The sequence below is a fragment of the Cydia strobilella genome, chromosome 1 (assembly GCF_947568885.1).
Source record: "Cydia strobilella chromosome 1, ilCydStro3.1, whole genome shotgun sequence".
In the NCBI taxonomy this organism is placed as follows: Eukaryota; Metazoa; Arthropoda; class Insecta; order Lepidoptera; family Tortricidae; genus Cydia; species Cydia strobilella.
The window spans coordinates 30,071,486-30,083,649 of record NC_086041.1 but is presented as its reverse complement, the minus strand read 5'-3'; the positions used below and the strand labels follow the sequence as shown (position 1 = coordinate 30,083,649).

The window sequence follows — 12,164 nt, the reverse complement described above, 5'->3', positions numbered from 1 at the left end:
GTTAAACTTCCAAAAAATATCTACAAATATTTTACTTGACACCTAATCCATCTAAAAATGAATCGTTATAGAGGCCATAATTCGGCACGAAAGGTAGACAAAACCTAATCCCCACATTGGAATTACTCTAATGTTCATTTAAGGAAATAATGATGGCTATCAGCTTTACAACTTGTAAAAGACAATATAATAATAATTACAAGTTTTATGTTACAAGTACATATGTCTGTATTGTATATATGAATTGTCAATTATACTAGCTACCTCACTAACCTAGCCTAATTCTAAATCCCAGCCACGTCTAGCTCTAGCCGCGAGTTAGGCGATAACTTTCTTAAAAATGCATTTTTATTTGTAATTTATGATATAGGAGAACTAGCTTGTAAAGTTAGCATTAGCATTAATATGAATAAAAGTAGATTATAGTTAGTACGATACGCCTGCCCTAAAACAAAACTCCAGCGTAGGTATTCTTGAGATTATGATTTTCTAGAGCGGTTAATACTTAGCGCGTACTAGGTTTTGGTTTAGGACATCGAATTATGTTTTTTTATAGCAATTAATTTATTTTTGCAACCTAATTGCTAATTTAGTTTTTATTTTAAATCCAGTGCTTGTAATAATTTTCAACGTTGACAACGTTTATATTTATGTTTACCTAATTAATTTAACAATAGTTATTTGTGCAACAAGAGAGGAAAGTTGGTTTTTCTTGCGAGTGTTTATTTTGAGTCCCGAGAAAGCGAAAGAATCTATAATTGAATCACGAGCGAAGCGAGTGATTCTAAGGTAGAATCTTGAGCGTAGCGAGGGACTCAAAAACACGAGATGTAAAATAACTTTGCTCTCGTGTTGCACACATAATTTTTCACCTCAGTAGTGAGAACATATTAAAGGTTAAAATGTATTTCGAATTACACAGAATAAACAAAAAAAAGTATTATAATATGTATGATACGATAAGATACGATACGAGACGAGACGAGACCGGACCGGACCGGACCGGACCGGACCGGACCGGACCTGACCGTACCGTACCGGACCGGACCGTACCGTACCGTACCGGACCGGACCTGACCGTACCGTACCGGACCGGACCGGACCGGACCGGACCGTACCGTACCGTACCGTACCATACCATAAAAAAAATGTAATAAAAGTATGAAGTTCATGGCCTTCACTAAATTAAAAAGCTACATTGTTTCACTCCCTGGAGTGAGGAAAGTCGCACTTTCCTCACTCCAGGGAGTGACGAAAGTAGGCTTGTTCGAGCTGCTGAGGTGAAAATATAGTATTATAGAATTGAATATTTAACACTAGAATTTTCAATGCATTTCTTGACGTCTCAACGTTGACCTTCACGTCACCTTTTGAGGAGTAGTAGTAGACTCAAGGGAGTTTTGAACATTACTTTTGACAAATCTAGTAACCGCATAATGTACGGAGCCGTACAGAGTATCTACATCTGCTGTGCAATTTATCTGAGACTTTACACGGTACAATCAATCATTTTTAGGGTTCCGTACCCAAAGGGTAAAAACGGGGCCCGATTACCCCGCTGTCCGTCCGTCTGTCTGTCTGTCACCAGGCTGTATGTATCTCATGAACCGAGACAGCTAGACAGTTGAAATTTTTGTTGCTGCTATAACAACAAATACTAAAAACAGAATAAAATTAATATTTAAGTGGGGCTCCCATACAACAAACATGATTTTTTTTGCCGTTTTTTACGTAATGGTACGGAACCCTTCATGCGCGAGTATGACTCGCACTTGGCCGGTTTTTTATTATAATTAAGCTTTCTGACAATAATATTGTCTTCGGTTACCGCGATAGTTACTCATGAAATAAAACTATGAAAACGGATTATATCGCGTATATTGAATTTATAATACATCCCGACGTTTCGAACTCTTTACAGCGTTCGTGGTCAACGGGTGACTGAGGAAAAATTACAAAATGCAAAAATACCCACATACTAAAATTAAAATTTTACGCTGTAAAGAGTTCGAAACGTCGGGATGTATTATAAATTCAATATACGCGATATAATCCGTTTTCATACTTTCTGACAATGTTACCCGGTTTCTAGTTGATTTTCCTATGGTTGGTTTCTAGTATGGTATATTTTAATAAAATAATTGTTTTTATTAGATTTATAATTTGTTTTACATGTTAAAAGTGTTCTTGCTAAGAGTATTGTTAGTAGTGACTAAGTTAATTATTTTTGTAGTATTTGATTAGTATTGTAGTTCTGTATTATATTGCCAAGACACCTTCGCATTTTTTTTTTCAATAATGTCTACAGATTAAAATTATAAACTTAACCTGTAATATCTATGTCGATTAGCTTTTTGTGTATTGTCACTTTTCCAGACCCCCTGTATAGAACTGAAATCAGTATCAAAATGCACCTACTTAAGGGGCCCACTGACTATCAGTCCGCCGGACCATATCGGCCTGTCAGTTAGAACAAGTTAGAACATTTGACAGTTCCGACGAACAACTGACAGGCCGATATCGTCCGGCGGACTGATAGTCAGTGAGCCCCATTACTATCTATCAGACCAATTCGAACGTAATTTAACATTATAATTATATTTTTAATCATATTATTTAGTTATCGTGCGTCTCGCCCGCGCCAATACATGTACGGACAAGTATGAGCGAAATGCACGATATTTGAACGACAGTGTACGTTCGAATTGGCCTAGAGCCCTAGATAGCAATACTAAGGTAAATAGAACTGCCAATATATACATATAGTGGCAGCCGTACAAGCCCAATTTCAAAGAAAAACCGCAAATCGATATACAGGTTAGCCGTTTGGCACACGCAAACTAGAGCTCAAAACAAATTTTTTGACCCGCGTTCCTAAAAAAAATTCCCTTAGGAGGGGAGTGCGGAATCATTTTTTTTTTTTGTATAGATTTTTTTTAACCCTATCGTGTGTGGTATCATACGAAAGGGCTTTTTGAGGCGATTCTAAAATTATACCACATCATTACATTTCAGCCTTTATTTTATTTAAACAAAAAGAAATTTGAAACATACTAAGTTTGGGCTTCTCCGATAAGATATGGCTGATTTTGTGTTGTAAAATATACCATAAATGATATCTTCATATCTAACCCCAAGAAAGCAATTTTGAAAATAATTTCATTCAGTTTTTTTTTTTCAATATTATACAAAAAAATAATGTTTCAGCACTTCCCTCCTAAGGGATTTTTTTAGGAACGTTTTGACCTCTAGTATGTGTGTCCCAAACGGCTAACCTGTAGATCGATTTGCGGTTTTTTTATGCGAACAGCTGACACATATAGATATAAATAGATGGAGTTCAAACCTAGGAGGCATATTCAGATACGTAAAATACTTATTGTATATTGTACATGTGTATTCGCAATTGTGATAAATACGTATTTTTTTCTTGATGACTGTTTATGGTGCAATTTCGGCACCTTGACATTTTAGGACAAAAAGTACAAAGTTTTAACTTTGCTTTTAGGCATTCGGTTTTGGGGATTTGTTAACGCCGGTATAATATTTTATTTTATTTTTAGACAGTTTAAAAAGTTATATCCAGTGTACATAATTATCGCAATAAAGTTCCTTACCATATAACTACGCGTTTACATCTCCCCTTTTTGGTTATTAGTGTCCATTGGATATTGTAAGTATGTATAAACCTCGATGAATGCGTACAGAGCAAAATAGAGTTGTGCGTGCTCGTTCACTGAAAAGATTGCTCCAAACTAGTACAATCTCACAAATATACTAGTATGGTTTTTTAGTACATTTAGTACAATTACTATTACTCACCGAGACAAACTAAGCATAATAATGTAACGGAACGGTTTTTGCGGACGTTTTGTAAAGTACTACTTTTCAAAATTTGTTGTATCGCTTACTACCGTGCAGTTGCAACGGAGTGACGACTATGTGCTCATATTAGCCGAGGGCCGCGCGTAGGATTACTTGGATCGGTTTGCTGTCAGGGTCACTCCTTGCTCCCGTTCCGTTTCGCGTGTAGTGTACTAAGAGCAGAATCATTAGGGAATAGTTCGGTCTAGTACAGTGGAGGGAATTGCGTCTTTTTGACTTTAGTTTTTTTTATTTTATGTGATAGCAAACGAGCAGACGAGCCGCCTGATGGGAAGCAGTCATCGTCGCCCATGGACGTAAGCATCACAGGAGCCACTTAAGCATTGCCGACCCTTGAGAGCCCGAAATACCCGCTTCTTGAAGAATCCCATGTCATAGCACAAAGGAAATACCTCAGGAGGCAACTCATTCCACATTCTGCACGTTCTGGGAAGAAACGAGTACATGTAAATACTACACAAGCCTAGAGCAAAAACAACAATCTTAAACGAGACAAACGATAATGGTGCTTACACTTTTATCTGTTCTTTTTTCTGTTGCTTTTGAATCGATTTTTACCAAACAACGCAACTTTATAACACACGAAGACTTTTTGCAGCGATTCAGTAGCGCGATAGTAATAGGGAATATTATGCCAAACTCTGCTCAGAGGGCGCCACTACCACAATCTGAGGGTCTATCGCGAAACGAGAAAATCGAAATTTCGTTATCTAACATCTCTGTCACTTGCATATTCGAGCGATGAAGAGGTAGATAGCGAAATTTTGGATTCGCGTTTCCCGTTAGGCCCTCTGTAAACAAACCGCCTTGATGCATCGATGTCATATTTTATAATCTGAAAACTTGTCAAAAACCTGTTAAAGGTACAGTATGTATAAGTTATTCTATGGTTTACTTAAAAGGCTAGTGGTGCACTCTGGTAGCAGAACATTGCAGTAATATCCCCTATTGGCGACTGTATCGATACTGAATCGCGTCGGTAACGCTACTGAATCGCTGAACTACACAATGTTGCCGTGTGCTACCTCCCTAACATAAACTTAAAATAATGTAAATGATTAAAAATAGGAGCTTTAGTAAAAATACTGAGGGGTCTGATAGGAGGCGCGCCCGCGGGCCGCGGCCTTGTCGCGCCGGGCGGAAGCTGGGCGATAGCGCCCACGCGCCTGTGCGGGCGCACGTCGACAACATTTTATTTTATATGTAGAAGTATATTTTCAAACTAATTGGATAAAAGGTAAAAAATTTCGCGATAGCCATTTCTTCCGTCGCAAGTTTCGCGCGGCGCGCCATGTCTTTATCCCCTTCTTATTTTCAGCTTTACGTCCCCTTTATTAAACCATACCCAGCGGAGTAAACTTTATTCCTACTGAAATATGAAATCTGGTCATACTGAACAAATTTTACTATAAGATCGGACTTATTGCTGCATACCGGTCTAACGTGAGTCATCCTTTATGCACCTTTCATATATGTGTTTTGTTAAAAAATCATGGGTAATACAAACCTCGTTTTTGCTGTATAGAGCAGAAAAACTCGTTTTCCGAAAAAATGGCAAAAGATTACTAAAAATTCGGCCAGGATCCTTATTATACCTACACAGACAATAGGTTAACAATAAATATAATTATACAGGGTGAAATTGTTATCTCTGGCCAAAATCTGAGGGGTTTTTTTTTGCGATTTCAGGGTTGGCTCCATAGTAAAAGTTGTTCAATATTACCTACATAATCACTATATCCACCACTCAGCATGGTCAGAGATAACAATTTCACCCTGTATGATGACTTGATGACGGTTTTATTTTTAAAAAGTTGCCAAAGGTTGTCGAGGCCTGCGTGCGGTCGCGAGCTGGCACAGCCCGCAGTGCACAGTGCGTGTTACAAGATGGTGTCGCGGCTCCTACTGCTGCTGGCTGCCGTGCACGGTAACCTGCCTGCATACAGTCTGATCAAGCTAACTCTGCACCGACTTTGACGTGACAAAGTGTGGAAATGCCATGAAAAATACATATTTTCATAGGAATTTGACAATGCTGACACTTACACACTGTTATTGCGAAGTCTGTACAGAGGAGCCTTGGTCCGATTGTTAACTCTGTAAGCCTTGGCAGTGTTTCTTAAACGTGGCGCTTGAACAACCCTTCGCAAACGCGGCGATTTCATGAGTTCTGTAAACAAACAACATGGCGCGCTAACCGATTTTGAATGGCAGTTCCACCGCAGGAAATGCTGTGCTAAGACTGAAAGGAAAGCACAGTTTTGACATTATTGTTTCGTTTTATTCATAAACGTGACACTGGGCCGGATCATGGGAGTCTCGTGTGAAGTTGTGTATTTGTGTTGTGTGTGCATCAGTGTTTGAACGACGTGGCAATTTGATATCTTTGATAATATGTGCCATTCTCAATCAAAAGGGTACTTATTGTCGGTTGTCAATAAGGCGCTATTTCCATATAACTTCAATTTGAAATCAACCTTATTGACAAGCGACAATGTTTCAACCTTTTGGTTGAAAATGTCACATATTTACATTTCCGAGCAAAAGTACTGTTGAAAAAAGGGCTGCTTCTTTTGACAATATTGTAAGGTTTTCTATGATAAATAAAAAAAAAACATTTTTATTTCGAGTAACTTACAGACTCATAAACACACAATGATAAGAAAACAGACAGCTTTTTTACAAAATTTTCCTGCCAAATTTTTTACATATTATAATAATAATAATAATAAATAAATATTATAGGACATTCTTACACAGATTGACTAAGTCCCACGGTAAGCTCAAGAAGGCTTGTGTTGTGGGTACTTAGACAACGATATATATAATATACAAATACATAAATACATAGAAAACACCCAAGACTCAGGAACAAATATCTGTGCTCATCACACAAATAAATGCCCTTACCGGGATTCGAACCCAGGACCATCGGCTTCACAGGCAGGGTCACTACCCATTAGGCCAGACCGGTCGTAAAATATTAATGCTGATAAAATCGATTAAACGTTGTATAAACGTTGTTATTAGTCAATTGGACAAAAAAGTTCTAGTTCTAAATAGACTTACTAACCATTTGAACGCCAAGAATCCTTAAGTTGATGAGCCCAAAAAGACAAAAATCGATATTAGAGAGGCAGATATTAAATTTCGGTTTTCGAGCGCCGAGAACGTGTTGTAAGTTCTGAATATTAACTAATCTACATAAAGACGTGTGAATCAATAAAATCCGCAATATGTGCAGTGTAATAGTTATAGCCTATAACTTGTAGGCTATGGATGGACGCTCGTTTCCTTTCCAACTTTCTTTTTGAAACTTGACAGTAAGTATAATGACGTGGCCTTCAAAAGGTTCAAGGTGATTATCAATAGTGAAACGGTTTACTCCATTCTGAATCGAACTGCCTAAATGAAAACTGTCAGGAAATTTGTTTCCAAATCTTGGTAAAACAGTCATATTTAATTTTAGCATAAAATATTTTTGAATAGTTGATTTTAATTTAGTAAAAAGAACAATAAACGAATTGTAATTAAAACACCTATGTACCTATGTGTTGTTTTAATCGCTATTAAATGAGAGGGTGTCCGAAGTATACTTTTGAATAGTTGATTTTAATTTAGTAAAAAGAATAATAAACGAATTGTAATTAAAACACCTATGTACCTATGTGTTTTTTTTATCGCTATTAAATGAGAGGGTGTCCGAAGTATAGGTATAGTAAGGTCCTGGCATATCGTAAACACTTAATACACATAACAAATTCTTATCGCTGTGCAAACTAATATGCGGAAATAACAACTAATCTAGTCCGTCACGGGAGGCATTTATCATATCAGTGGAATTCACACCCCTATTAGACTATTTCTATAAACATTGGTATGTATGTACCTACAATTAAATTGTAATTAAAATGGCAAACTTTCCTATTGTGTTACCAAATTATTTATATATTCTGTAAGTACTGTATTATCTTTCAGTGAGCAGAGCATCTGCAGCGTGCAACAATGTGTCGGCCGTAAGCATCACCTTGGACACGCTGTTTGCCGAATATGCGCAGTACATGGCGCCTGCGACGCCTGTGGCCGTCCGGGCGGCGTTGGACGTTCGGCACGCCTCCGTGGACGAAGGGGCGGTTGTAGTGCGCCTGCTGGCAGACCTACGACTGGTTAGTACAACTTGTCTAAATGGACAAGCTGTTAGCATGCGCAGTACATGGCATCTCCGACGCCTGTGGCCGTCCGGGCGGCGATGGACGTCCGCCACGCCTCCGTGGACGAAGGGGCGGTTGTAGTGCGCCTGCTGGCAGACCTACGGCTGGTTAGTACAACTTGTCTAACTGGACAAGCTGATGCTAGCGTACGCAGTACATGGGGCCTGCCGGGCCTGAGACACCTGTGGACTTCCGAGCAAAGCTGGGTGTCCAAGCATAACTTCGCAGAATGCAGAGAAATTATACTTACCCTTCTTAGGTATGTTGATTGAAAACAAAGCTTAGCATAGTCGATTCATACAGAGCGGACCCTTAGCAAATCCATAAACAACTGAATAATTTATACTGAATAATCTATTATTTACTAAATTTGAGTCCATCGAAGAACACTATGTAGTTACCTATATAGTACAATTAAAATACTGTAGGTTAGTTGTGTATGTTACACGTAGCATAATAATTATTAAACATTCCAGAGAAATAAATAAGAGGCACACTACCGAATATTAATTATTTTACAGAGCTGGCAAGATCCGCGGCTAGCATGGAACGAGACCGAGTTGGAGTGCAAGTCCGTCTTGGTGCCGGCCGAGCGTCTTTGGCGCCCAGACGTAGAACTGCTTAATGGAGCGGCGGGCGGGGGCGCTGACGGCTCGGTGCGCGCAAGGCTCACTTCAGACTCTAAGGTAAGCCACGTAATTTTTCACAAACTTTTCTACAAGTATTGGCGTGGCGGGAGTGGACATAACATAACATCAGACTAAGTTACGCCAAGTAATTTTTCACATAGATATTCGTCTTCACACTTTCACACCTGTGGAGTCAATACTTGGAAGATATTTCTTGTAATTTCTCACAAAGGTCTATGGTGGCGTCTAGACGTGGAACTTCTTAAATTAGTGGCTGGCGCGAACGGCGACGGGTGTATCATCACAACACAAAATTATGTCTCTTTACTCTAAGAACAAATTAAATTAATTTCTATGAAAATACTTTAATTTGTGTTTTTTTTTTTTCAAGTAGACACAACTACTATTCAAACTATAAACCGAATTAAATCCAACGGGGGACGCTGGTTCGATTCCAGCTCTGGACACTGGAGGCTTTTAAATTTTTTCCTTCGTATATTACATTTATTTCGGGTTAAATCTGTTTTTTTTTTTACAACTTTTATATCGTACTATTACTCAGCACTGTCTACTTTTTATGGCAATAATAATGCAAAGCCACAGTACCTAGGTCTGATCGGATCTTTTTGTTTTCGTGTCTAAAATACATCTTCATGGTTACCCTGCGACTAATTAATGTTTTTTTTCCTTTCAGGTGCTATGGATTCAGCGTCTCAACGTGGCTGTACCGCTAGCAATTGATTTGATAGATTGGCCGAGAGACCAGCAATCCGCTGTCTTCACTTTCGGCTCAAGAGAACATACGGCGGAAGAAATTGCTTTGGGCATAGATGATTTTAGGGTAAAAAACAAATGTTTATCAGCTGGTTTATTTGACAAGAGGAACACATAACTTCAACTGTTGAGGTACGAGTATACGTGCCGATGTCAGCCGACTGTCACATTTTTCAATCTCCCCATTTTTACAGAAAGAGTAGGTACATAGCAGAACACATATTGTAAAAACAGAAATACACAGAGAATTATACATGGCCATCAAAAGACCCATGTGGCATGAAATTGGCAGTGTTTCTTAGTTCAACAAATAAATTAAAAATAATGTCATATTTTTTTACTAATAAGGGAAAAATTGACCAAGCCTTACTTTTCTTTCTTTAATATATGACATTTATTTCAGTTTACAATTTATATACTATAGTATAAGGATTAACCCTTTGAACTCCACGCTTATCGTGAGCGGCGCGTCTCCGTGAAACTTGTCGAAATTCACGAAGGTTGTCGCGCGTCAGTTGAAGTTTTTGGCGGACAAAGGTTCAAAAATGTATTAAAAAATAGTCTCATTTGTTCCCTGGTTCTACAAATAATAATTAACCTCTGTAAACATTAACTTTCAGTACGCAACAGTGTGGGAGTCTGGTACTTGGATGATCGAAGCCGTGGTCGCCGAAAAAGCCGCCCTGGGCTCGAAGCCTGTGATCTCCTGGAACGTCGTTCTTCGACGGCGCGCGGCAGCCCACGCTCTAGCCAGTGGAGCCGTGCTGATGGCGGCTGCTTTGGTGCTGCTTACGGCCGTGGTTCTGCCGCCGCAGCAGAGACATTCGCTGTGTGCCTGCGCAGCATTTACTGCTGCGCTTTGGTAAGTTGCGAGTATCCATTCTTCTAAACTGTAGAATTTATATTTTATCTTCAAGTTATATAAGTAGGTACATTTATATTATGATGCTATTTGGACTTGATTTACAGGTTGACCTCAGCGCTGCTACGCTTTCCAGGCTCGGCCACATGTCCGCGTACACTGTTGTGCATGGCGGGCGTGCTGGGCGCAGCTGGTGCGTGCTGTGCTGTCGCCGCAATGTTGGCGCGACTGGCGCGGGTGCAGCGCCCGCCACCGCCACAGCTGCGCGCGCTGCTGAGCAAAGCGCCCGCGTGGATTGTCGCCACTTCACCGCAAGTAAGTTATGGGTACATACAATATACATCTCTCAAGCCTCAAATCCTCAATGCTGGCTGGCGTCATGGCGTGTTGCGCGCTTGCGCCTGGCGCGGGTGCAGCGCCCGCCGCCGCCACAGCTGCGCGCGCTGCTGAGCTAACTAGCAGTGTCCGCGTGGACCGTAGCCATTTCACCGCAGGTAAATTACGTAGGTACCTTTCTCAGTTTCCCGTGCTGGTGATGACGGACGGATGGAGTTGGTGCAATTATGTCATTAAAAATATGCAAGTTCAAACTGCAATGGTTTAGTAGTAGTATTGTAGAAAACATAAAAGATAGACATCAATAGTTTCCGCTAGCCTAAGGTTATCTGGAAGGGATCATTCTTTAGCGATAAGACCGCCTGTTGTCTGCGTCTATCTTTGATCAATTGTTTTCCTAAAGCTTTATCTTCTACTGGAGTGTGCAATAAAGAGTATTATATCTATCTAATTTCTCTGTATACAGGACGGCGACAGCACTTCCGCGTCCTGGGCGGCAGCAGCGCAGCTCCTCGACAACGTGCTGCGCGCAGCGCTCGCGCTGACATTGCTCATTCTTGTTTGCGTTGCGCTATAGCACAGTCACAAGTACACCATGACGATTACGACTAAGTATTTTCTAACAGTTATAGGCTGTGGACGCTCGTTTCCTTTCCAACTTGAAACTTTGAAACTTGACAATATTTATTTAACCATCCGACATCAGTCGTCAACTAACGCGCGCGGCTAAATCCCAATATCTTCGTACAGTCTGACAAGATTCATGATGACAGACCCGGCCTTCAAAAGGTTAAAGGTGATTACAGTAGGGGGACACTCCTCCTTTCGGGTAAATTTGGGTCCGCTCGGCTCAGCATTGCTCCGAACTCCGAGCAATTATCGGGGTAGGCACAACTTGACGTCCCTTTGCGTGCACGACCACAGATAAGATAATGACGACTTGAATTTTGACAACCCTAAATAGCCGAAAGGGATAGTGCCATACATTAGAAAGGGACAGCAGGATTCGACCCTGAATCGTTGTCAAACTTCGGTTTTGTAGGAAATGTCCTTTCTGAACGGTAGAACTAATAACTTATTCTGTGGTGAATATCAATAGTGAAACGGTTTACTCCATTCTGAATCGAACTACATAAATAAAAACTGTCAGGAAATGTGTTTCCAAATCTTGGTAAAACAGTCATATTATAGCATAAAATATTTTTGAATAGTTGATTTTAATTTAGTAAAAAGAACAATAAACTAATTGTAATTAAAACACCTACCTATGTGTTTTGTTTTTATTTGCCATGGTTAAACGTGCAATATAAGGATACTTAATATGTACCTATGTGACATTTTGGGAAAATCTAGATAGAAATTCATCAAAAATGTTCTATTCCAATTAAAATCAATTGTAATTTACTCTCAGGCATCGAATGTCCATCCATAGATTCCTTACAGACTAACATTTATAAGTACAGCCAG

General features: G+C 39.7%; 1 protein-coding gene across 2 annotated transcripts; it reads left to right on the top strand.

The window, feature by feature from the left end:
• Positions 1-5,730: 5,730 nt before the first annotated feature.
• LOC134744065 (neuronal acetylcholine receptor subunit alpha-4-like) lies at positions 5,731-11,939 on the top strand. 2 transcript variants are annotated; one of them, XM_063677732.1, is made up of 7 exons: positions 5,731-5,812; positions 7,864-8,051; positions 8,618-8,782; positions 9,420-9,566; positions 10,120-10,361; positions 10,469-10,676; positions 11,164-11,939. In XM_063677732.1, the coding sequence occupies exons 1-7, from the start codon at positions 5,773-5,775 to the stop codon at positions 11,272-11,274; spliced, it is 1,101 nt and encodes a 366-aa protein (XP_063533802.1). In that variant the 5' UTR covers positions 5,731-5,772; the 3' UTR covers positions 11,275-11,939. The 2 variants fall into 2 exon arrangements, with proteins under 2 accessions (XP_063533802.1, XP_063533810.1); XM_063677740.1 differs by lacking the exon at positions 5,731-5,812 and having other exon boundaries at positions 7,911-8,203; positions 11,164-11,938.
• Positions 11,940-12,164: the final 225 nt, after the last annotated feature.